Here is a 24707-nt window from a genome sequence, read left to right as displayed (position 1 = left end):
AGCTCAGTGGTTAATAAGGCAATTGCTTCTGTTAAAGATTCTCTCTGAAGTTCAGAAAGCCATGTGAACTAGTGTCACCAGTATTTCCCATCTATACAGAAGTGTTGAAGAAATTGAAATGTGAATACATATGCACAACAGATATTCTTTTCCTACTATGATCTATATCAGTCACAAATTTGTTTCCTCCAAGCCAAATGCACTGTATTGTGAGGTTGGCTAAAGTTTGTTTAAGATAGGGATTCCACGTAAAACTAAATGTACATTTAAGATTGTTTACAAACACAGGTGTTATGATCACCATACCCTCCATGACAGAATTTTAAGTTAATAAAATGAGACAACAATTTTTATTATTTAGACATATTAAATGACACTAAGTGAAATTTGTAGCCTTTTGAGTTGATCGTAACTGTTCATTTGAGCTTGGCTTTCCCAGTAGGAAAACACTGTCTTGCCTTAATAGAAGCTGTATATTTAAAATAATAAAAACAATCTGGTGCAGTTTCTGAAATGTTTTTATGATAACTATTCCAGGCTGCTTAATGTCTTATTATAATGTCAGTTTGTGGTGTCATGGCCATTAAAATTGGAGTCGGGTGAGGTGGGGAGGTATGGGGCATTTGCTCTGCCAGATTTTTCAAATCTTTATTTTTTATATCTATAATTTATTTATACCTCAAAAATTGTCAGAAATCATACCTCTATTTCCCTATGTTATTGATTTTCTTCCCAAAAGTTGCAGGATGAAGTCAGTTTAGAATGGCAACAGCAGGTACACAAAGGGGTTAAGCCACAGTTAAGTGCTGCAGAAAAAAATTGTAAAAACATTATTGATGTAGTGCATTAAAAAACCAAAGTGCTTTACAATCAATGAACAAATTTGTCTGTTCTTCGTCCACACTCAAAAGAACACACCAATAACACTACACAGTCCTCAACACAACAGCAGCTCTTGAAACCTCTGGATTTAAATTCATGTTTTAAGATTGGATTTAAAGACAAATCTCAGACTATGTTTGTCTAATTTCAGCTGTCACTCTTGTCTTGGCAAAAAAAAAATCAAAAATCAAAGGCACACTACACTCATTCTTTAACTTATGCCAAGCATCTTGAACAGTTAGCAGTAACAAGAAAGCAGAACCTAGGTCTTGCATGGGCATGTAAGACCAGAGCAATGTTATTTTGCTTCACACTACTTAATAATTGGGCGGCAGCATTTTGTATTAATTGTAAAGGAGCAGAAGATATCTCACTGATCCCAAGATACAGCACTTTACAGTAAACTAATCGGAATATTAAAAGAGACATGAATGACCTTTTCCAGATTCGATATTTTAAGAAATTAAGTTGATGTAGTTATAAGGCTTTAAGATTTGTTTAGCAAACTAAGAGTCAAAAATTAGACATTTTTAATCTGTGCATAAACAAAAGGTTTTCAAGAAAAGATTTTCTAGAAAGCCATTTGTAGATGTGGGAAGACCAAATACAAAAATCTCCTAAATAAATAAGATATTGGGTTAAAAATGATTGGTTTTATTCTTATAAGTGAGTTTTAAGACATCTAAATAATGAATGAGCTCTCTGAGTATACCATGTCGGCAGCATAATTTTTACATCACATATCATATCTATTGCGTTAAAGCATCTACCAATTAGAAGAAATTCTAGATTACAACAGTTTAAGAACTGGGCTCTTTGGCATCCCAACAAGATATCCTCTCAGATTCTGGAATTACAGTCCAGTTCGGTGAGGGGGTCCCAGAAGCAAGCCAGTTGAAATCATCCACCTGAGACCAATTGTTTCTTTTGGGATCCAAACCAGATACTCTGAAATCATTGTCCATTCCCTGATATGTCCAGTTAAAGGGAGCGAAACTGACTCCGTGACAGTCTTCTATTATTGCTCGGCTGGTAACGTGGAGGTATACTTGAGTTGCTGTGGTGTTGTGAGTCCGCAGCTGCTGGCAAGCAAACACTAGCGTGCAGCCAGTGCACTCGTCAACAAAAACAGAACTTGACACTGGTCCACAGAGAATCTGACAATCCCGGACATTCTTAATATGCACCGTGTTTGGGGAGCCGTAAAGGATCACCTTACAATCTGCTAAATGTGATAATAGCACATCTCGTTGCTGGATCTCTTCCGACCGTTTGATTAAAACTTGACTGTCGACATTGGAAAACCCATACTGCTCGGCACTAGCTCTAACGTGAACCGCAGCATTTCCCACGAAGTACGTTGTTTTGTCCTTATCGCCAACAGGCATGGATGCTGACGGTTGGCTTGTCCTTGCGGTACGGGATCTGAAAGCGAATTTCTTTTTGGGCATTACCTCGGCTCTTCTCTCAACGACCGAACCTTGGAGTTTCTGTACAGATGCCTGAGCTTGTCTCAGTTCGTACTGTGTGAGGAACATAACACTATCGTTCAGGAATTTCTGAAGCTGTTGCGTTTTTAGTGTCGCATCCTCTAGCATCTTTGTAGCTTTCTCATGGTCAGTGTTTGCGCAGCTTGATATCAGATCCTCGATAGCAGCCTTCTCCGCGCTAAATGTAGCGGTGAAGTAATCTACATTCTCCTCCGCCACCGACTGGCTCTCCTTTTCATTTCTGCGGCGCTCTAACTCTTCCAACCTTGCCTGATCCCTACGTAAAACCTTTTCAGGGATTTTCACAGTGTCACTTGCACCCACCTCCTCTGAAGTCTCCATTTTAGTTGAAAGTACCACTCCTGCTTCCCCGGCAGGAAGTAGCTCGTCTGAAACGTGCCTCAGTAAACTCATTTATGATTGGACAAGAAAAGCCTCAGCTACGTTTTAATTGGTGTTTTCAATTTCCTGGAATATATTGACCACAAAAAAAAAAGGAAAATAAGGAAATATTACATACATATAGAGGCTATTAAAATACTCCGTAGTTGTCACTTTGTTGAATCACTTTGTTATAGCTCATTGAATTGCACTTGACAAATGGCCATAATACTTATATAGTTTCATTCATCTAAACAGAGCCAAGTCGTTTCCTTTGTCATTCTTTTATCATAAATTTTGACGTAAACATTCTGCATCAGACACAATCATATTGATATATAATATCATAACGATATTATTAAAAGCTTTGTTTCTTATTTCAGAACGAATCTATGACTACCTATATAACCCTAAGTATTTTTGCTAAGGCATTAAGATCCAATGTAAAAATGACCATAATTTAGCCTCTTTGACAAATTTGGGTGTGGTCGGAGTGGACACCCCGCCCCCTGTCGCTAGTAAACGTTTAACAATTCGACAATTATTTAAATTTGGAAAAGCTAGTATTTCTGTATTAATAATGCACACGAGCTGTAATCTTATCGAGAAAACTAATATCTGTCTTTCATATATGTCTTTTAAATGTATTTATTCTTCGGGTTACTACTCTGCTCCTGAGAGAGTCCCAGGTTATAGTGTACAGTTGGTTGTGGTTCCCCTAGGGCTGCACATGCTGCCTTCTGCTGGAGCGGTACCGCTTCATCGGCCCGTGCAGAGATGGCGAGGAAACCCCGTGGACAAGGCACTGCTTTTTCATGACGGTGAGTTTCCCTTTGAGTGTATTATAATTTTGTGATAAAAATTTCAAGGAAAAAACACACACAACCTCCTTCCTCCCCTTCCTTCGGGGAGGGAAGAGTGAGCGTGAAGAGAAAAATCTATCTGAGACAGAGCAAGGACAGTGAGAAAAATATATGAGTGGGAGAGGGAGAAGAAGAAGAAGAAGGAGGAGGAGGAGGAGGAGGAGGGGGAGCAAATTAAAAGTTGCCAAATGGAGATATTGGGTTTCAAGAGGAGTGAGAAAGGAGTAAGGGTTTGCCTCTTTTCGGTCGTCTTTATGCCATGCAAATTGAAATAAATATTTATGGTTCGACACGGTTTATTTCGTTATGTTTGTCGACGAATTCGACCTGTTTCTGGAGAGGTGGGGAAACGTCCTCGTAGCGAGCTAGCGTTCACTTCAGAGGAGGCCATTAGCTATAAAAATGCTACGGCTTTTTAGCTAGCCAACCTGCTTTTTCTCGCAAACGACGACGAATACAAAACAGACTGGGGTTGTTTAGCCAAGACGGCCGCAAATGTGTCGACCGTCTGCATGCCGCCAAACCAAAGCAACCTTCTGTACGGTCGCTCGTCAAATGGTGGCCGTCGCAGCGTTTTTCGGTCTATTTTGGGTAAACTCAAAGGCCTTTTCTAGCTAGTTCTAGTGCGTATTTGGAGCTGAAATGGGTTTGTGTGCACTCAAAACTATTACCAATCCGCCGGCTAAGCTAAATACGAGATTTGTTTTTTGTTTTTTTTTTGCGTAGCCACCCCTATTTGAGGCAACGTCCAACATTAACTACCGAAAGAACTGCCACATCGCTTCGACTGAACTGGTTTTATATTAGAAAGTATATGTAGGGTTGATGGTGTGTAGCGTGTCCTTTCCGCCGCCCGACTTTACATTCAAAGCGAACAGCTAACATTTGCTAGTTTTTTAGAGAGTAAGGAGAAGGAAAAAAATCTCCCTTATTTGGATAGAAATGTATTAGTGGAACCTGTCAGATTGGTGCTATAAATATACATTTCTTGACGGACGTACTGACTTTTTCATATTGCGCCTTAAACTGAACGCCATAGTCTTAACGGCAGGAAGGAGCCACTATGCGGCTGTTCCAGTAGTATTTTAACGCAGAACATGAACGGATAGCTACCCCATTAAACTGCATGCTCCCTTCTCTGATGGTTCACGGGATATTTAAGTCTATTTAATATGTAGAAAGTATAAAAGGAGTGAGCAGGGTCCCGAACAGAAACATCATCAGTGCGTCATGATTTTGTCTGGTAACCTACATGTCTTAGTATAATTTATTTATTTTTTACATTATCTGTTATGAAATTTATGAAAGCGTCTGCATTATCGAATTTTAGCGCAAAATATCTGGGTGTTTTAACGCTTCCAAAATGTGCAGCTTTACATTCATAGAGCAATTTAATCACACAAATCACTACGTCTCGATAAGTCGGATTTTCAGTAGGTGGGACTGTAAGTCATCAAGAGGTGGTTATAATCATGTTTACTTGAACATTTCTTAAAAGCAACCCTGCACGAATAAACAGGACATAACTACTGGCCGAACAGATGTTGCCCATCCCCCATGGCTATCTTTTGTTACAGCTCTTCATGTTTACTTAGATCCGTCATTCACTCGATGACATGCCAGTACATATAAGTATACATGCTGTGCCCCAGTATTCTAATCGTAGATTGTGTTTATTTTGTGCACTACATAGTGTGCCAGTCGTGTGTTTATCCAATACTACTATAATGGCGTAGTTACAGATAACAGCCGCCATTTTAAACTGAGCGTTGAGATACATTGTATCTGCTGACATTACATGTCGAAAAATGAATAGTTCCGCGGATACATTTTAATAAGCTTTTAAACACGCATTTACAATTAAGATCTTTTAACTCCACAAAAATCGAGACGTCAATAATTTGACGTGTTCATAAACTGCAATAAACAATTGATTTTGTGGTTACATACTCTTCATATAATTTTCCTAAAGTAATCACGCTATATTTTAAATCCTTATATTACAAATATTTCAACTATACACGTGGCATTATTTTTTCTAGAATAGCTTATCCTTAAAGAATATTCTCAGTGCATTCATTTCACTCATACAGCAAGTCACTCTTATCAGAAAACTAATATCTACTCGTTTTTTGTTTTAACTGAGTTCATGATTAGGTGCCTAGTCTTCCAGTTTCACAACAAAGACTCAGCGCCATTAATTCATTTGGTATTGCTGTAAATAAGTGATTCCAGAAAGGGAGGCATCATGTGGTTGTCACAGGAGTCTGTAAGTGTGTTTTTCCTTAACCGCAGGTGTCATGGATGATGAAGACGATCGTCGTCTTCTGGATTTTATAGGGTGAGTTGGAATTACTAAAGTTCTGTTTACTTTTAAAATAAACCACCTGTGCAAAAAAAAAAATGTGAAGCATCATTTTACACCAAAATATTATCATCACACTGATATAGGATTATTATTATTAAGAAAGTGCATTTTCATCAAGTCCCTACAATTAAAAATAAAATGAAATCATACAGAGTTCAGGGCTGGTTGTACAGTTCACTTATCAGTGCATTTTACATATGAGTACTACAGTCACCTTAAAAAAAAATCTAGTGTCTATCATAGTCACACTTTATAAAAAAAAATTCAAATTTGGAATATTATCTCCCTATATTATTTCACTATATGTTGAACAGTCATAATTTAGACTTGTTTATGTGGCATATGTATTTTATTTTCAAACCAGAGATGTGCAAGCTTTGAATGACTATCTTCATGGTTCCAATAGCAAGTCGGTAAGTTTATCAGTATCGTGAGTGGTGCATTGTGTGGGTTGTTTATTACAGGATGTTAGCTTTTCCTGTCGTGGTTTTTGTTTTCTATGGTTTAATACACCAGGCTAAGTTAGACCAAAGAAAGCACAAACTTTTTTTCTTAGTCATAGTTCAGAAGGCAGTTCATGATTTGGGTCAAGTATGTAAGAGAAACTGTGAAGTACTGGGCTATTCAGGAATTGTAAAAAACCTCTGATTTATTGGTGACTTTTTATGATTTTTGAGCAGATAGAGGAGGATGACCTAACAAATGCAACTTATGGGTCAGCAAGCTCCTTTTTTACAAGTGACACGGTGAGTATTTGATAGATCCCAATCAATTAAGTGTACTATACATAACAATAAAGTGAAATTGGTCTGTGCTTTCTGGTTCAGGGTGGCACAGATGAAGGGATTAAAGATGGCCACAATCACTTGGAAGAGTTTGATGAGGCTAGTGATACTGGACTTCAGCTCTCCAGTAGTCTTCAGTTTATTGAAGATGAGCTTGAGGGGGGAGTCTCTCCCAGTGAGGTTGATCTTGGTGGTGAGGACCAACCATTTGACATTCTCCAGAAGTCTTTGCTGGAGGCAGATATCACAGAGCAGACACTGGCTCAAGAAGCCTTGTTGGACTCCCAGCCATCTTTAGCCCCTGCCAATACCACCTTCTCTCAGCAGCTGGTCTCTGGGGGATTTGGAGGAGTTTCGGGAGCTGGAGTGGTGGCCCCAATGCCCCTTTCTGGGGTACAACCTCAGGCTTTTATCCAGCAAATTCCCCAGCTGCCATTGCCAAATGGACCAGCAGGACATATTCAGTTAGTGGGTTCCTTTAATGGAAGTGCCCCCTCCATGATGACTATCAACAGCCTAGAGCGGCCTCAGATCCTGTTGAGGCCTAGTGCAAATACAGTGGCCAGCAGTACTGGGCAGAGTACAGCTTTTGCTCCTTCTGCACCTGGTCAGGTGTCTGTTCCCTTTAATAAAGGGGCAATACCACTGCAGAATATTATAATTCAAAGAAGCCCTGCACCACAGACGTTGGTGAGACCCATTCAGCCTAAACCCCTTCAGACAGGTGGACAAACCGTGTACAATATCAGCAACTTAGGGATCCAACCTAATACGACCACTACGGCAAGTCCAGCCAATGGTTCTCCACAGACAACTCAACAGGTAAAAGTAGTTAGTCAAGCCACCAGCATTGTAGTGCATTCTCCTTTAGGACAGCAAGGACAGCCACAGGCCCAGTCTAGTCTTCCACCGGGCCAGTTTTTGCTACCCAGTTCTCTAGCCCTCACCACTGGCAGTACCGTTCATGGCTTCCAGGCAGTGAATGGTCAGGTGCTTCAAACCAAAACACAAGTCAGTGACCCATCCTTAACTAGCACTACCTACTCCATTTTGACAAATCAGAACACAGCTGTGCAGATTATTGCTGGGCAGAATTTTGCAGCTGGGGGGCAGCTGATAGTGAACCAGGGTGTGGTTAGTACAGGTCAGATAGGCCAAGTGTCTCCTACTGCAGTAATGCAGATCTCCCAGAGGCCTGGTGTCGCAGCCAAAGTTTGGACTGCCAGCACATCACCCAATCCAGCTGCTTTACCGACCTCCCAGGTCCCAAGTCGTCTCACGTTGGTTAACTCAGCAGCCCAGGGCGTCCAGACTCACCAGCAGATATCTGTCAGCCCAGGACAGCAGCTTTTAGTGCCTCTGGCACAGAACACCACAAGCTCTTCACACATTGCACTTCAAGAGCTACAGTTTGAAAAACAGCAGGTTCACCAGGTAAGACATGTTTTCTTAGGTTTTTTTTCTCTTAGCTTTTTTTCTTTATTAAAGTTACCTGCAGTTCTAAACAAGCATTTTAATATTTCCAAGGATTCCACATTACCAACACAGAAAGGACAGACTCAGTTGGTTAATCTTCTTGGTACCAAAGGTATGTTTTTGCAATTTATTTATTTGTTTAAGATCACATTTATAGGTTGACCTAATGTTCATTATGAAATTTACAGGTGTAAAAACTCCTGCTAACCAGGAATCTCTTCTCACAACCACCCCCAAAAGACCTGCAAATCAACAGCTTAGCAGAGGAGGAATGTGAGTGAACCTAAAGAGTAAACCTAAAACTTCTCATTTGTCCTTTTACTACATTGAGGGCAGGTCGAGGTCAAGTGTAAATCTAGCTTTAAAAGAATTTCTGGCACTGGCACTGCATCTCAGTCCTAAACGTGGACTAAGCGTATTCCATAATATTTGCCTTAAATGTATTAATACTAGATCCAAAGGCTCTATGAGTAGAATTATTTAACCTCTCTGCTTTTACAGGGTTCTCCAGCAGCTAAGAAGGGATCATACCGGAGTCATGTCTCCAGACCGTACACCCTTCACTTCACTAAATGATGTCATTGACAGATTGCTGCCCTATCATGTGTTCCAAGGAGCACCACCCTGTGAGGAGGATTTTACCAAAGGTACCCTTTACTGCACCTTTATTACATGTTGTAACTATATCTAGAAAAAGTGTTGGATAAAAGCTCCTGGTACTATACATCTTTGCAGTGGATGAAGAATTTCAGACAGTTGCTACGCAAGTGTTGAAGAGGACACAGTCTATGGTGAATAAATACAGGCGTTTGCTCATGGTGGAGGCTGAGGTAAACTTACCACAAACCACCCTCTGATTAAACAGAACAAATACCAATGCTCAAAAAGTTCTGTATTTAAGTCTATTATCTGTAATTGGTCTTAACATATAACCTCTAGTACTGATTAAGTCTTCTACATAGATGCACCACCTGTTACCATACCTTAGATCTATACTTATCTCTCTTACAGCGGTCCAGCCCATCATCAGAAATAGTGATGATTGACAGGACATTCAACCAGGAAGAGCGGAGCAACCTGACTCAAGACAAACGGATGGTACTTGTAGACCCAGGTAAAAACAACAGAATAACTTTTATATCAACAATGACATGTTTGTTTACTATTTTAAAATAAAACAGCAATTTCTTTATATACCTAACAAGTGTAATAATGTTTCAGATGGCTTCCTAGAAGACTTCTGTTGTGGGCCTAAGATATTAACTTCAAGCTCAGGGGCCATGGATACAATTGGCCATGAAGGGATCCCCAGTTTAATGGGGACAGCTCCCAGCCAAGACACGACATACACAGGGGAAGGTGAAGAAGGGAGGGGTGGCTATATAGAACCTGATTACAGGACAGAATCCTACTCGGCTTTTGAGGATTCAGGGGGAGGGGACCAGGGAGAACATGGAGAGACTGCCATAAAGATCACCCTAAACCTGAAGAAAAAGAGGTCCAATAATGTCATCAGTAGCAGCAGCAGTCATCACCATCAATGCCTTCACCCTGCTCCATACTCCGCATCTCCTAGCCACTCCCAACACAGCTCTGCCCAGCTCTGTACCCCTGAACAACCCTTATCCTTAGATCACAGTCAAGTCTCACTGTCTGACACAGACTCTGTTCTTGAAGCTGCAGTGAATAGCATATTAGAATGTTAGTGCCATTTTTTAAAATAACGTGTTTGACATATCGTATTTTATACCATCACAATGGCTATGTGAGTTGAGTTCCATGAAATAAGATATTGGAGGATGCACTTGTGCAAAACAAAGCTTTGTGCAGTGTCCCTTTAGGTGTGTGAAAAGCAGGGAAGAGTAAAATAAGATTGATTTTGGTGATGTTCTACTGTGCCTATTGTTCTGGAAACGTTTACATGAGAAAGCGTTGTTTGCGTGCGTGCACTCCCACACACCCATGATTTTGTAAGGTTCATGTTTGAAAAGTCCAGGTTGAATATTAGAGAGAGCGAGCGAGAGAGATAGATATCTTAAATCAATTTTGAAAGTCCCTGCTATTGGAATTGCTTTTCCAGCATCTAACTGAGGGTACTCTTGGACTAAATTAACTGTCCAGGGAGGTCCTTTGTAGAAAAACCATTTTAGTTCAGGTCTATGCTTCATTTGGGTTTGGAAAACCATCCATGTGCAATTCTTGCAATTACTGCTTCTCCTTTCTGTAGTGATGGGTTGCTGCAGTAGATTTTGACCAAATCAGACACAAATATAGGCACATTTAGTTGATTTAAAGCAGTAATATTTAATCCCTGCCCAGCAACTGTATATATTTTTTTTGTATTCTTCCTGATCTTACACTCCTGATTAAGCTCAAGAAAGGCTTGGAAGCTGGCTATTGAGTGAATAAGGTAGAAACACTAAACTGTGCAGTCCACATGGGGGGGGGGTGGGGGCTGGGGGGGTTTAATACCACTGCAAGAGCATTTGCTATGCTCATATTTTTCTTTTATTTAGCATTTAGTTTTGTACCTTACAGGTATGTGACATCCTCTACACAGACAAGCTCATCCTGAGTGGTATTGTGCAGAGGAAACTAAGTCCTCAGATTGAGGGTACAATGTTACATTTTGTTTGAATCTTCATTCATTTTTTAAATGACTTTCTTTTCTTCTTGTGCTGCTCCAAGCCCTGGACAGAAAGCCTGCTTTTGTGTAGCTATAAGTTGTATTTCTGTGAGCCTACAGAGGTATACTTTCTAAAACATGTTAATTTCCCTTGTGGAGGGTGTCCCCTGCTGGTCAGGCTGTGGTATCTATAGTTTTCAGCCTTGGCCACAAGTAGCAACTAACATTTGCACACAAACATTTTTCTTTCTTATTCTTTCAGTTAGACATATTTTTTTTGCAGCCTGTCACTATTTAAAGTGGTTTGGTAATAGGCTAAATACCAAGATCAAGTTGTCATGTAACGTAGAGGATAGAAAAATCACTCATATCTCAAGAACCTGAAAGCCACAATCAGGAATTTATAGCCATTTTTGTTTACCTTTTTCATTATTATTATTATTATTATTATTATTAATTATCAAGGTTAATGCCTTTTAGGTAGGTTTCCAGTTGTAACTGTTTTTGCCCTGTTGTGTACCAAAACCACTTTTAAATAGTAAAATCCATCTTGCCTTTTTGTCTATCATTTAAAATAATAGAAATGCTTAAATTTGGTTCTTTATGGCTTTGATTTGTTGGTTGCATTCAGAGCTCTGTTTAGACATCTTAGGTGGCAAACATTGTCCTGAACTGTCCTGTATTTTAGCTAGAGCTGTCAATTTCTTGTTTTAAAGTTCCTTTATGTTATTAACCCTGCTTGCAACAAGTTAAAAACAGACTTATTCACTTCAACAGGAGATGTAAGACCAGTGCAGTGCAAAAGATTAATGAAGGCTGATTTATTTAAGTGTATGTACATTTTATAGTGCTTGATTTTTGCAACTTTGATCAATTTTCTTAATCATAAACACTACATATTTAGAAATTTCCCAACAATCCAGCCACATAGGGTTGACAAAAAAATATAAATGTATCTCCATATCCCTGTAAACTCCTGCATGTGGAGGGGGTTCACATTGAAGACCTTTTTAGTTTAAGGGCTCCTTTGCCTTAGGAGACAGTATGAAAACACAAATTTCAATTTTTTTTTTAACTAATGTGTGAGTGTGGCCTTCGATTTATCTTAACACCCTCTGATAAATTGATGTAGGGGTTCCCATGCTTTGAATATTTTATTTTCTACATTATTCAAAACTTTTTTTTATATTAAAAATGGAAAAGTGAAACACAAAATATTTATAATTTTTGTAAAGAAAATAATGTAAAAGTAAAAATGAAGTTATTTTTCATTATGTTGGATATACCATGTTTGTCAAATCAAAAAATATGGTCAGCTCGTTTTATTGTTTTTGCGTTCACTACAACAGCAAAGATCCATAAATATTAAATTCTTTTTGAATACAATGGTAATTGTTGCCCAATTGTTTAATTAGAAATCCTTCAGAATTCATTTATGAAGGTAATCATCTGCTACGGTTACCTTTATGCATATTGACTTTTTTAAAAGTGTTTGTAATTTTTGCAGTTTAATACAATTTATTTGCCAAAAAAGTGATACTGAGTAATCAGTAAGGTTCCAAAATTTCTAAAATGTATGAATGCTCCATACTCTAGTGGTATTTCCTCCAGCGTTCTTTCTCTGTAAACCAATAGATCACACATTACAATCAATATAAATAATGTTGTAGGAAAAAAATGTTTCAAAATTTGACTCACTGAGATGGGGGTAACTCCATGCATAACTTAGGACACAGTAGCCAGCAATCATCATTGCAAGTCCACCAATTCCTCCTTTCTGCACATCAATGTACTTCCTGTAATACCACTGCCAACCTGACCACACCAAAGGGAGAATAATACAGATTTTCAATGTGACTGAAACAGCTTATGGGTTCAGAAAGTGTGAATGTATAGGTACTCTCCAGTTCTACAAGATTAGAATCCTACAGAACTTAGTGTTTTCTTTCTTTACCTTATTACATGTTATTACAAAACTACTCACAAATTGAATCAAGTGTCTTTCAAGAGGGAAAACAGGAAACTGTAGAACTCTCATCCTCCAAAGTTGAAGCTGTGCATCGTAGTCCCGTGACGTTATTAGAAAGATTAAAAAACTGAAATGGCAATGAACCTTTGTTCAACAGTGTCACAGCTTCCCTTGTTGACTTTGGTGTTCGGGCACTAAGCCAGGCTGCAAGCTCGTTCAGTTTCACACCTCCAAGTCTCTGTTCTACAACCGGACCTGTATGGACAGAGAAGACATTTAGATAAAAATGAGGATTCAATCATCATCTGCGATATAATGAACAGGGCTTATGATTTAGAACAAACAGATCCATATATAGGAAAGAGTTAATGGGATTACAAACAGAACTTCAAGAACTGCAATAAATAATTAGATTTGTTTAAAAACGTGGCAAGGCAGTAAATGTATGACAAATAAACCGACTCCTTACCTCTGCAGAAGTAAAGGTTCTTGCCAACTGAGCTGAACTATGTGGAACCCAATCAATATCAGCCTTAAATCCTAGACACTGAGCACTGTATCTCTAATGTTAGGCTCCCCTAATGTGAACATGAGTTAAGGAAATGTAGTTTTGTTCTAAATAAGTGAAGAGAGCTGTTTCTTTTATAAAAACGTTTTGTGGTAGTGTTAATAACCATCAAAACAATCTTTCAGTCATATAATACTGCTGCATATTCCTTTCTTATTTTTTATTTTAGATGCTGAGGTTTTGATTAAGTCATAATGATAGGGTAAAATGTTAATTTGCACTAAATGTGGTACTGTACCTTGACTCTGTGGAAGAGGCTTCACAGGTTGATACTTGGTACAAACATTAGAGGATATTCTTGAATGAAGTGAAAAGAATAGTGTTCCACCATAACCTGTTGCCATCTCAGGTGTCAATCCCATAATATTCATGTTTTGTAATTTTGAACTAATCATGTCTTCAGCTGGCCTTTGGACTGAGGTCTGACAAATTGGGAACAAGGGTGCAGAGAAGGCCTTTGTTTCAACATACTGATTATTCTCTATATCAGGTAAGTGTACAGAGGTTGAAATACTTCCACACTTTAAATCTGACACTTTGGGAGTCACCACTATGGAACACATCACTAGCCTAAAATCAGATTTCTTGTCATAAAGGCTGTTTTTAATGTGTTCCCAGACACAAGTCTTGGTTTGAAATAAAGTTAGATCTGCTCCATGTGAAACCAAAGAATTCTTATTTAAAGCTTTAGGAATATCCTTTATCTTCTCCAAGAAGTTTTTATTGGCTTGTTTTGGTATGCTCTGTTCAACCTGGGGGCAAGCAGTACATGGGACTCCATGCAAAACATTAGATGCAGTGATGTCAATCTTGTTAGTGTTTACTATTGAGGTGTAGCTGGTCCCTTTATGACTGTTTTGGTCTTGGGTCTTTGGTCCTCCTTCTGTTTTTTGGGATTCTTTGACTGGTTTTTTGGAGGTTTCAGGTAAACTGTTAGGCTCCATCTGTTGAGGGTCTGAAATAAATTTTCCTTCTTTTTGTTTCAAAACTGTAATTTGCTTCAGCATTTCCTGTTCCCTTTTCACAAGCCACTTGCTTTTGGGTTTCAAAGTGTGTGAGCTCACATCCTGTACAGACTGATCTTTGGCCACATTGTTTGCAAGCTTAAAGAATGGGGTTTCCAAACCCTTAGCCATCCTCTCCTTTGAAGCTTTCCTCAGGGGTTTTGGTTTTGTTTGCCTATTTGAGATTACCTGATACAATGGGTCATTTAACTTCTCGTCCAAAAAGTTTATCTTTTTTTTATCGGAATGGGTTTTGTGTTTAGCAATGGGTAAGTCTTTAGGAACTTTATTTTTCTGTGCAGTCTTGCAATCAGGGGACATTTTGCAGTGAGGAAGGTGAGATTTCAGCCTTTTGAATGGTTTTCCACAAAATGGACACAGCTCTGTTTGAAAGGAATAAAAAAATTAATAAAAACTACTTCAAATCATAAACTGGTTTTAAAAAAATCAAACATACACACAGTAGGACCTTTAAAACGGCTTTCTACATGCATATGTAGTTTATACTGAACCATAAACCATTGGAGCTGAAAGTAAATTTACTTAATGAAGTTTGCTTAAAACAACCCAAGACGTTTACGTTAGAGGATAAAACTTTGATGAGTAGCTAGCGTTATTTTAGGTTGGCCTACTAGGTTAAACTCTAACTACTAGCTAACTAGGTACTCACCTAAACTCATCTTGAACCTTGAATAAAGAAGTGATATCTTATAAGTGATCTCTTATTGTCACTATCAGACCGTTATCTAGCTTTGCCTTAAATAAATATAACATGAACGTAAATCCTTCACCGAAAGGGAATTTCTCTTTGGTCGACACGTAGCAAGCTAGCTATGTCAACCTATACCGCAGCCATAGTTTTTAGCAAATATTTTTGAAATGCCACATTAATAGCACCTGCGTATAAACATGGTATCCAAAAGCCAGTGACGATTTGCTGGTTCATAACAACGGCGTTTACGTTTACGGCTGCACGTTTACGTCTTTCGTCACGTGAACAGCAGCAGATGGAAAGGACCAACTGCCACAGTGCAAGCTAAAGGAAATTGACAGTTAGCTAGCTAGCTAGATGCCTGTTAAATTTGAGTAGTAGCTAATGTTTGAGTGCGTAGCTACATAGTTAGCTAGCTAATCAATTTTATTTTATAGCACCGAATGAAAATTTATATAATCACATAACTAGATATTAGGCACTAGGCTGCCAGTTCTGCCACGCGACATTAGTTAGCTAGCTAGCTAGCTAACTAATAGAGTTCCTGAATAGAGCTATTGGGTAAATAGCTAGGTTAGTTTACACGGTAGTTTTCAGATAAGTTAACATTTGTCACAGAGTTCGTGACGTTCATCGTTATTGAAGCGAGTGAAGTTGACCAAAAGGTAATTAGTCGGTTAAAGACAATAATGTTGGCGCTAGCTAGCTGGGTTATTTAGCTAGCAATTGTATTCTTTGAGTTACACTCTTCTTTCACAACGCAGTTCATTAGCTAGCCTAGCTAGCCCTATGACCAACAGTCCCTCAAAGATTATCCAGTGTAGCGTAACGAGTCTTGAAAACAATCGATAAAGATCCGATGTTGACATACTATGGGATTATGGTGCTATGTAAAGTTAGTATTTTATTGGTTTGTTAAACTTAAATTATGTAACCTATGATTTAATATTAAAGATAGGTTAACTAGCTAGCCAGCTAGTCAGTTCCACTGTCTTCAACGTTAATACGTGAACGTATCATCTGAAACCTAACTAAAAAGCAAGACTGAGCATTTCTTGCCGACTTCGGCGGTTCCGCGAGAAGACGTCCGTGTGTGCGCACATACCCTCCCTTCCCACTGCCTTGCTATCAAATGCACAGCTTCCTGATGCTGACAGAAAGCAGGTAAGATTTTCCTCAATATCTTAAGGCCGCCTTTTTCTCGATGGTTTTTCGCTTTATAGCTATATTTTCAGAATCCGATATTCAACAAATATTGTACTAGCATTGTACATGTGTGAATATAACGAACATCTTTCGAATAAGTTGACTATTTTTAGAATTAGCAGTCAGTGAACGTGAGAAAAGATCAAGTAAGATGATGGTAGATTGACGTTGTGACCTCAAAAACCTTAGTTGTAGTTAACAAGTAATGTCGGTATTCAAGATATAAGAAAATGATTCCATGTTGAAGTAGCTGAGTCATAATCCTGCGGTGTACATTGATAACTAGTGGTTATTTATTGGTTAACTAAAAGCTATCTTTTGTTTCTCTTGTGTTAATAAATAAGACTTTTTACTGTTGTATATATTAAATTACTCTATGGCAGTAGGTTATTGCTGTACAATGATTATCATCCATGAATAGTTAAATCTACACATGCTGCATTTTCAGACAGACTTAACATGCCTATAACGGAGCCCATCTTGCTGAATTTTCCCAGGCATATGCTTGAGACTTTGTGTTAATTGACCATAGAAAGTGAGTCCTCATAATCCTACGCTTTCAACAGAAAACGGCGTCATCCCTGTGATGCTGAGGAGATGCAAATTCTGCCTCAGAATAAGAGGTTGGTAACTGACCCTTTCTTCCCTGAACTGGGGCGTGATGTTTGGGACTCTGAGGTAAAAACCCTAATTTATTTTTCTGGCTTTAATCATTATCTTATAAAACATCCAATGAAGATGACCCCTGGTCAAATATTTTGAAGGACTTATTTCATTTTCTCTTTACACCAGTCTTCCAGCAATGACAGCAGTGTCTACAGCAGTCCAGAGAGGCTGGCAGGAGCGAGTTCCATCAACCAGTCCACAAATGAAAAGGGAAAGTGCATCGGACAAGATTTGTGTACCTCCAGTGGTTCTGGTCACTTAGTTGAAGAGCCAGCCTTCTTCAGTGAAAGTGATACCTCTTACCATCATATCAACCGCATCCTTAGAGAGGCCCATTTCAGCAGCCTTCAAACTCGAGGCCAGTCAGGACCTACAACATGACTTCCACTGGTTCTCCCAACACCCAATGCCAAGTAGGGGCAGTGCATTGGGAGCCTTTCACATGGGAAACCTCGGTAACTTTGTACCTCTAGCCCTAGCACAACAGGAGGCTCTCTCTTCACTAGAACTTTGGCTTGACTACTTTAGTGTCCACTCCTTTAGCACTTTTTCATTTTCATTATATGCATGTGGTTTTGTTGTTCTTGTGTTCATCCTGTTCTCCACTTGGGTGCTACAGTACAAGAAGAAACCTCAAATGGCATTTGTAATGTTATGTGCTTATGCTGTTATGTAACCTTATCTGTTTTACTCAACCAGGCAGATACACATGGTGCTACATGGTAAATGATTCAGAGAAAAGGTCATGTTTTTGCTAAGTAAAGGAGAGTGGCACCAGGATGTTTTTGTTGTGAATGCACCTTATGATTGAGTGGATCGAAACTAATCGAAAAAGTACAAAATGCATATTTTTTTACTCTCTTTGTACTAAAGACCTCTGAGGGCACATAGTTGGTGTACCTAAGCACAGTTGGGTATTCTTGCTGTTTTATTATTGTGTACTGCAGGAATCCAAAATTATTCTGTTGTTTGCTATAATGCATCCACACAAGATCTGGAATGATTGTGTTGCCATTGTTTCTACTGGTAAGTTGACTCATTCAGGAAGCATTTGCAGTTCAGTTGGATCCTACATTAAAACTCAGGCTTTGGGATTTCCTCCAAGTGTGCTATGAAGCCAAATTGGAAACTAGGTGGAAAAGTGATGGCTGTAATCCAAACCTGTGTCAGAAATGTGTAGTTTATGCTTTAAATTCCAGTTTGTTGGTTGCTTAGTATAGTGACTGGTTTCACTTAGCATTTAGGCACACAGTAGCAGCACACCTTAAATTAGAATTATTGAACTGTTAGATTCAGGCCTGTTTTAATTGATACATTTAGGGGTTAGTTCTGGGGAAGTGGTGACTACTTTTAAATCACATGTTAGATAGTGAAGCCTTGGTTACATTTTCATTTTAAAAAACACCTTGTAAAGCTTGAAATTAAATTGGTCTTATTAAGATCATTGGGTTCCTTGTAATATGATTCACAAATCATCTTGGACCTGACCATATACATGTTCAGGTCTAAAATTAACTCTTAACATGGCACCCAGGAGACTCCACCCAAGGGACTAATACCACTACTTAGTCATAAATATGGAATGGTTGCAGTATCTATGGCTTTACATGGGTATGTATATGTGAGTTGAGCTTTACCCAAGCTCAAGTCACATAGTGTTTACACCATTTGATGTAATAATACATTTTTATTACCATGACATGCAATGTCCTTTGTTTAAAATCACTTTGGAGTTATACTGAATAATATACAGATGGCACCTGCAAATTCTAATTCTCACTTTCAGTGTATTACAGTATAAGTAATGTGTTTGGGCCAAGGCCATAATAGAGCATTCAGGAGAATATTTTGTGAGTTTGTCCTTGTGTATGCAGGGTGCTGATATAGCTGTTTACACGTTGGTGCACTATTCTGAAACACTGTGGTATGTCCATGTGAAAGACTATCAGCTTTTGATGATAATCATTACAATCACTTAAGTTTTGTATGTAGAATTGTACATACAATAGCCAACACATTTACAAATTTTGAATCGTTATTTTATGAAATGTTAATCGAACACCATTGAAAATAAACACTTTTTTAGTAGCTTTTTATTGTATTGGTTACAATGTTAAAATGCAGATTTGCTAGAGAACTTTTTTTACTGAAACTTGTATTTTTGAGTACATGGATTTTATTAGAGCTCTTACTTTTTCCATTTTAGTCAACTACACAACAGTGTGCAACAGCAAGTGTCATTGCCTAATCCTTCTTAAACTTTGGCAGAAATATGTATCTTGTTTGAAGAGACTTGGGGTAACAAACTCAGCCAATACTTATGAATACCTAGTGCAAAATTCACTGTTAGCTGTAATTTGACAGTATATGTTAAGCAAGCAACAAACAGTAAAAGAATCCTGAGGTATGCATCAGCTTTCAAAGCAAAATACTTAAGATTTGCTCACGGTTAATGTGAGAGCACACAACACTGACAGCTGCATTAAAAGTGTACAATTTTAGTTTAAAAAAAAAATATGCATGAGGAATATGGATCTGAAGTCAGACACCAGATTTGTTGACAGTAATTTCCTATAGCTTCAGCCAAGTATACAACTAAACCTGAGAGAAAATCAGGACAGACTACAGAGGACACAAGGCATTTTGAACTATTCCACTACTTTCAGTGCATTGGTCATGTAGCAGGATTCTGGAGATGGTGGGCAGATTTGAAACAGCAGGCAGTGAATCTTGTGGTCCAGCTTTTCCCTGCTATAACTGTTCTTCCCCTCAAAGCAGGAAAAAGATATTCCAAATTTGGGATCAGTTAAAAATTCAATCTCAACCCAAAACCCAACATTCTATGCAACACATTGATATTTTCCAAACAATTTTAGTGTAAACAAATAGTTTGGTGGCACCCTTTTAAAAGCTTTCCTTGGTTGTAAACAAGTAGCAGCATTTGGATACATATGAAGATTGCATTAAGCATTAACTGTTTTTGCACCTTCATGCATTATGCCATGGTTTGCCTCTTGGAAGTGACTGCAAGCTTTTTCCATCCCTATTCTAACAAATTACTTTCCCCACCAATACTGCCACTGTAAACTGGGTTTCAGAGGATGGAGATGTTAGCAATTTAAATACTTCCATTAGCTCAAGTCATTCCTATATATGGGTCTTAATTCAGAAGGCATTCACACATCAAATGCTAAGTCAGTCAGAGGTTAAGGAAGGAAAAGGCAGACATTTGTTCACTGCTAGTAGATAAAGAGTGATCTGCATTTCTTTCGGAGCTCTTCTCTATAGCCAAGTCATTTTCTGTAAATGCTTCCACCCCTGCCTGGTCATCTGGTTCCACTGGAACAGGTTCAACGAGACACACAGGTTTCCCTCTATTTACCAGTTCCATGCCACTGAACAGTGTCAATGCGAGATGGAATCTTGGAGGCTCAGGAGCCTCGCATGGGTCTGCTGGTCTGGTCCTATCCCTCAAAGAAGTCTCCTGGTCCTCTGTTTTTCCCTGTAATCTTGCTCCACAAGCAGCACCTCCAGCCTCAGTATCGACCTCCTCCCACTCTGGGTCATGCCCAGCAGACTGATCCTGCAGGCATGCTATGGATGGAGATGGCTCTGCAGCAGTGTTAGATGGAGCTATGGTATCCAGTGGTGTTGGGAGAAGGGGACTGGTGAGGATGGGATTTAAGTGCCGCTCTGAGAGTGAGGATGACTCTGGACAGACTGAAACATCATGCTTGGCCTCTGGTGTGGAACCACCCAACAGAGCTTCAAACTGCCTAAGAAGCTATGCAGACAAAATACCTCCAAGTTCCACAGGCATATACCATTGATGCATACATTTGACCACTTACTTCACCTCTTACTATTTTATATATCTCCTTGCTTTTACAGTACCTTGGTTGCCTTGTTCGCTACAGGTAATGCTGCTCCTTCACTCAGCTGGGCTAGATGCTTGTGTGTGACACTAAAGATTTGGTCCAGAGAGAGAAGATCTGTGGACATCAGGCATGCCAGGCCAGACAGTGCCCTCTGTGGAAAAACAGTGTTACTGAGGATTGGTCTGCTTCCATTTTAATGCAGAAAAATGTAATGCTACCAAAAACGTTTAACAGGAACATTAAAAGTTGTACCATTTGGACAGTCTGTGTGGGGTCCTTCAGCTTATGAGAGAGAAGCTCTACCACAACCTCACAGTTTAAAGTACAGCACCTAAGGGAAGGAAGAGAGGAAGCCCCCCCCCCCCCCAAAAAAAACCCCACACCACCACAAAAAGCAGTGTTTGGTGCACAGTTAGAATGTGACTACCGGCCACTAGAAAAAAAAAGGGGGGGGGGGGTTGTTCTCCCCCCCCCCCCCGTTAATCACAATTCTCAGCCTTTAAATTGTCTGCTATAGTCCAACACAAATGCTTACTGTTTGATGAAATGCTGGCTCTCATCTCTGGATAGAAAGATTTTAGAGCCATTTGTCAGACTGCTGATCAGGGCCATCTCCTGGCCACAGTCTCCCAATTGTATGGCCTCCACCCTGAAAGAGAGGTAGAATTATTAACTTTGTGTGTGCAATATGTAGCTTCCAAGTAGGCTCTGAATGTAACAGATTATAAGACCTGGATAAACCACACTGAAGATAAAGCAAGAACCCATTTTAGATATTACCAAAAGGTGCATCACATGCATTTTAAAGGGAATAATGTAAACCTAATTACTATAATGAAAGAGATGGATGATTAAAAAGAGCTAAAGGAACATGTGGAACAGCCAATGTGGCCTCTGCTGAAAAACTAAATGAACAACCCTTTGAAGTACATTTATATTCCCATAGGCATTCCTTTATCATCATTTACCACTGTTGAATTCTGGCCCTAGACTACAGAGTGGTCCTGATGTCATGAATTCAAGTGCCTGGGAACACTGTTCAACAGAGCATGGTATTTACACGACAAGTATTGAAAATCCAGTACCTCTCCGACAGGTCTCCACCCTCTCGACTTGCTCCCGACTTGCTGCCCCCTCCCACGGAGGTCTGGCTGAGCGGCTCGTTCTCCAGGGAGGAGTTGTGAGAGGAGCTGTGGTCACTGCCCGTCTCCTCCCAGCCTCCACCAGCCTGCCCTGGACATCTATGAGAAGCTTTAAAAAAAGCCAAGAGACATCATTTTAAAACAAAATCATGTTTAAATGGAGATATTGGTGACATTTTGATATGAATACAGAGCAAGCAAGGGTGTTCAATATAGTCCTTGCATTGTGGACTTTCCTGCCTAAGCAGCCCACAGTTCTGTAGTATTCCAGCTCTTGACCAGATTCATGCAATTAAGTGCTGGGTTGAAGACTTTATGGAAATACAATAGGCTTGTTTGCCTTACCTTTACGGTTGCAGGGAGGGGGGATGCTAAAAGCACATGCTGGCATTGCTACCTCCACAGCAGCATAGGGTGCTACCACAGCCCGATAGTGATTTTCATGGAGACGAATACCAGGGTGCTCTGTGGGGGGCAGGACAGCACTGGCCACGACCTCTGCAGCCTTCTGGATCTTATCTAAAAGAGTCAGTTTACCTTGAGAAAAGAAGGCAAAGATGTTGGAGAAAAGAAAGAGGATATGCAATTAAGACAGGCATCAGAAAGTTTAACAGTTTCAGGCACAGTGATTGGCCTGTGTTAAGGCTGGCAAAAACTCCCCTTACTGGATGATTGCTTCCCAGGACTATTTCCAAATCCCTGCATCCCTGATCTGGGAAACTCTGATCCCATTCCTGCCAAATAAAAAGATCAAAGTCAACCACATTTTCTTTAATTTTCTGAATGCCCCATCACAAATATAACTGTCTAATACTAAGTCAGTCTATTGAGACTTCACTTTTGATAGATGTTTGAAGACATTTTGCCACTCATCTTAGAAGTTTCTTAAATTCAGCTGAGTTCCCTGGCATCTGTAGGCTATAAACCTTTATTTATACCCCTGATGTCATGAAACTTGTTAAGGTACCAAGCTGCCAGGGCAAACTGTTATAATTCTTGTCCTTAGTCCATTATATAGTGAAACATGAATAGTCTATGAAGACATGACTGCTGGACAAGACAAGATCAGCAATGACCTACATCATTAGCACTCTCTCACCCATGGCTGAAGGTGCTGCTTTGCATGGAGAGAGTCCAGAGTCTGTGGACATAGTATCACAAAAAAGCACGCTGGCCAGTTCCTACAGAGAAAGGATTAAGCAAACATGCGTCAGTCATGAGGAAGCTTTTCAATTAAATTAATTGAAGTCTAATTTAAAGGTTATCCAAGTCTGACTACATTAACTTGGTATACAGAGGTGAACAAATTACATGCATACAATAATTAGCTGGGGGGACACAAACAAGATGCAGCAGAGTGTGAGTTTTCCTGTTTCCCATTAGACATGGCTCAACTTACCTGTGCAGAGACCCGGACTTTTTGAAAGGGTGCATTGCCATGAATGGGGTCTGGGGGACCACTGTACACTGAAGAAACAGTCACACAATAGATATGCTTACACGCTTACTCTGCCATAACATATGCCATCATTTTCAAACTGAAGGGAAGTTATTGCCTGACGGCTTTAGAATAAAATACGATGCAGCACTATTGTTTACTCCACTCATTACAAGGAAAAAAAAAATTTTTTTTTACTGTAAATAAAATCATGTAATAAGGATTTTGATTTTGATTTATTTGGATGTCAGCATGATGTAACATGTTTAGATGCATTTGCAACCTCCCTACCAGTTGCTTCCTGAATAAATGTTGCATTTCGTCTCAGTTCTGTGAGAAAGTGAGGGGGGCCATGGCCACACAAGTGCAGGAGGATCTTCAGAACCTTGGACAGAGTTTAGAGAACTTTTATATCAAGTTACTTTTAAAGAAAAATAATATTTCCTTAAGGTCCTAGAGATTATTTTTTTTTTAAACTGTACATATCTTTTTGACAGGGTGCACGCATGATATGCGTATTTGGTAACTTATTCAGCAGTATAGAATAGTTTGCTTACCTTTAGTTTCACATTACATGACTCTCCTTGCAAACGCTGCAAGAGATATTCAAGAAGACACTGAGAACATCCCACCGACTCATGCGAAATTTCTGGGATTGTATAAATTAAGGACTTTCTCTACTAATATTTTATTTTATTCTGAACTAAGGAAGTGTTAAACTACTGTAGTTAAAACGGATACTGCTGATGTCTTCAAAGAGGTATCCTGGGCAGGGCGTTTCGTCATCTGCTGTTGCCTTCATAAGTGTCGGCACCTAAAGATCCCCGTAAACGAAAGGGTTAAACCTTGTAAGCAACACACCAAAGGTACAGCGATCTGCATCTATTTAGGAGCAACAATTCAAGGAAAAACCTAGAAAATGTTTCACGTATGGGAGGTTGCTAGCTAACTGGCTAGCGAACTACCTGGTTAGCGAGCCAATTAGCTAGCTAGATAGCTACCTAGCTGTCACCAGACACACTAACCATAAACATTTGGCTAACTGGTTATCTATCCAAAGTAACCTGAGCTACCTACTTTCTGCAGGAAAGACAGTCGTTCCATTAAAGCTGCCATTTAGTGAAGACCTTGATTGATGGACTCGTCTGCGTACCATTTCTGACTAGCTAACGTTAGCGAAGCCCTACCGACGAACGTGCACTGTCATTCAAGCTAAGCGAGTTACGCCTTTTTGTTCTGCGTTTTTATTGGCT

The 24707-nt window shown here is 39.4% G+C and overlaps 5 protein-coding genes across 10 annotated transcripts; 2 read left to right on the top strand and 3 right to left on the bottom strand.

The window, feature by feature from the left end:
• Positions 1–365: 365 nt before the first annotated feature.
• Positions 366–2744, bottom strand: tbcc (tubulin folding cofactor C). The gene has a single exon (XM_027010398.3). It carries the CDS (start codon positions 2712–2714, stop codon positions 1683–1685), a length of 1032 nt encoding a protein of 343 aa, XP_026866199.2. The 5' UTR covers positions 2715–2744; the 3' UTR covers positions 366–1682.
• Positions 2745–3344: 600 nt separating this feature from the next.
• Positions 3345–12263, top strand: bicral (BICRA like chromatin remodeling complex associated protein). Of its 2 annotated transcripts, none has more exons than XM_027010434.3 (11): positions 3345–3574; positions 5912–5957; positions 6349–6397; positions 6665–6730; positions 6812–8203; positions 8297–8357; positions 8434–8518; positions 8747–8892; positions 8981–9075; positions 9257–9359; positions 9467–12263. In XM_027010434.3, exons 1-11 carry the CDS (start codon positions 3385–3387, stop codon positions 9949–9951), a joined length of 2718 nt encoding a protein of 905 aa, XP_026866235.2. In that variant the 5' UTR covers positions 3345–3384; the 3' UTR covers positions 9952–12263. The 2 variants fall into 2 exon arrangements, with proteins under 2 accessions (XP_026866235.2, XP_026866236.2); XM_027010435.3 differs by lacking the exon at positions 3345–3574 and adding an exon at positions 3588–3840.
• On the bottom strand, positions 5388–15358 carry si:dkey-21c1.4 (uncharacterized). 5 transcript variants are annotated; one of them, XM_081698149.1, is made up of 5 exons: positions 15310–15358; positions 13647–14795; positions 12985–13095; positions 12570–12686; positions 5388–6003 (listed from the first exon to the last, which is right to left on the bottom strand). In XM_081698149.1, exons 1-5 carry the CDS (start codon positions 15356–15358, stop codon positions 5990–5992), a joined length of 1440 nt encoding a protein of 479 aa, XP_081554275.1. In that variant the 3' UTR covers positions 5388–5989. The 5 variants fall into 5 exon arrangements, 2 of the variants coding, with proteins under 2 accessions (XP_081554275.1, XP_081554274.1); XR_003410659.3 differs by lacking the exon at positions 5388–6003 and adding an exon at positions 12245–12492 and having other exon boundaries at positions 12856–13095; positions 15083–15321; XM_081698148.1 differs by lacking the exon at positions 5388–6003 and adding an exon at positions 12245–12492.
• An 83-nt stretch (positions 15359–15441) lies between these two features.
• Positions 15442–19084, top strand: si:dkey-21c1.1 (protein VCF1). The gene is made up of 3 exons (XM_027010440.3): positions 15442–16288; positions 16897–17008; positions 17123–19084. Exons 1-3 carry the CDS (start codon positions 16257–16259, stop codon positions 17375–17377), a joined length of 399 nt encoding a protein of 132 aa, XP_026866241.1. The 5' UTR covers positions 15442–16256; the 3' UTR covers positions 17378–19084.
• tepsin (TEPSIN adaptor related protein complex 4 accessory protein) lies at positions 19072–24689 on the bottom strand. The gene is made up of 13 exons (XM_027010439.3): positions 24532–24689; positions 24196–24268; positions 24012–24103; positions 23746–23839; positions 23416–23483; positions 23116–23197; positions 22682–22750; positions 22362–22553; positions 21960–22125; positions 21410–21523; positions 21127–21205; positions 20891–21025; positions 19072–20780 (listed from the first exon to the last, which is right to left on the bottom strand). The coding sequence occupies exons 1-13, from the start codon at positions 24568–24570 to the stop codon at positions 20196–20198; spliced, it is 1788 nt and encodes a 595-aa protein (XP_026866240.1). The 5' UTR covers positions 24571–24689; the 3' UTR covers positions 19072–20195.
• Between the last annotated feature and the right edge of the window lie 18 nt (positions 24690–24707).

The sequence above is a fragment of the Electrophorus electricus genome, chromosome 15 (assembly GCF_041902795.1).
Source record: "Electrophorus electricus isolate QZ-2024a chromosome 15, ASM4190279v1, whole genome shotgun sequence".
Taxonomy (NCBI): Eukaryota; Metazoa; Chordata; class Actinopteri; order Gymnotiformes; family Gymnotidae; genus Electrophorus; species Electrophorus electricus.
This window is presented reverse-complemented; position numbering and strand designations above follow the sequence as displayed.

Excerpts from the sequence above, each read along its gene's own strand:
- si:dkey-21c1.1 (XM_027010440.3), top strand. The coding sequence starts at position 16,257 with ATGCACAGCTTCCTGATGCTGACAGAAAGCAG. Across the intron at positions 16,289-16,896 it reads CTGATGCTGACAGAAAGCAG|AAAACGGCGTCATCCCTGTG; the intron begins GTAAGATTTTCC and ends CGCTTTCAACAG. Across the intron at positions 17,009-17,122 it reads GTGATGTTTGGGACTCTGAG|TCTTCCAGCAATGACAGCAG; the intron begins GTAAAAACCCTA and ends TCTTTACACCAG.
- tbcc (XM_027010398.3), bottom strand. The coding sequence starts at position 2,714 with ATGGAGACTTCAGAGGAGGTGGGTGCAAGTGACACTGTGAAAATCCCT.
- si:dkey-21c1.4 (XM_081698148.1), bottom strand. The coding sequence starts at position 15,358 with ATGAACCAGCAAATCGTCACTGGCTTTTGGATACCATGTTTATACGCA. Across the intron at positions 13,096-13,646 it reads GCCTCTTCCACAGAGTCAAG|GTCCGGTTGTAGAACAGAGA; the intron begins GTACAGTACCAC and ends CTGTCCATACAG. Across the intron at positions 12,493-12,569 it reads ATGGAGTTACCCCCATCTCA|AGAAAGAACGCTGGAGGAAA; the intron begins GTGAGTCAAATT and ends ATTGGTTTACAG.
- bicral (XM_027010434.3), top strand. The coding sequence starts at position 3,385 with ATGTCTTTTAAATGTATTTATTCTTCGGGTTACTACTCTGCTCCTGAG. Across the intron at positions 9,076-9,256 it reads TGCTCATGGTGGAGGCTGAG|CGGTCCAGCCCATCATCAGA; the intron begins GTAAACTTACCA and ends TCTCTCTTACAG. Across the intron at positions 9,360-9,466 it reads GATGGTACTTGTAGACCCAG|ATGGCTTCCTAGAAGACTTC; the intron begins GTAAAAACAACA and ends ATAATGTTTCAG.
- tepsin (XM_027010439.3), bottom strand. The coding sequence starts at position 24,570 with ATGGCAGCTTTAATGGAACGACTGTCTTTCCTGCAGAAA. Across the intron at positions 23,198-23,415 it reads AAGTCCGGGTCTCTGCACAG|GAACTGGCCAGCGTGCTTTT; the intron begins GTAAGTTGAGCC and ends CTTTCTCTGTAG. Across the intron at positions 22,751-23,115 it reads AGCAGCACCTTCAGCCATGG|GAATGGGATCAGAGTTTCCC; the intron begins GTGAGAGAGTGC and ends TTTATTTGGCAG.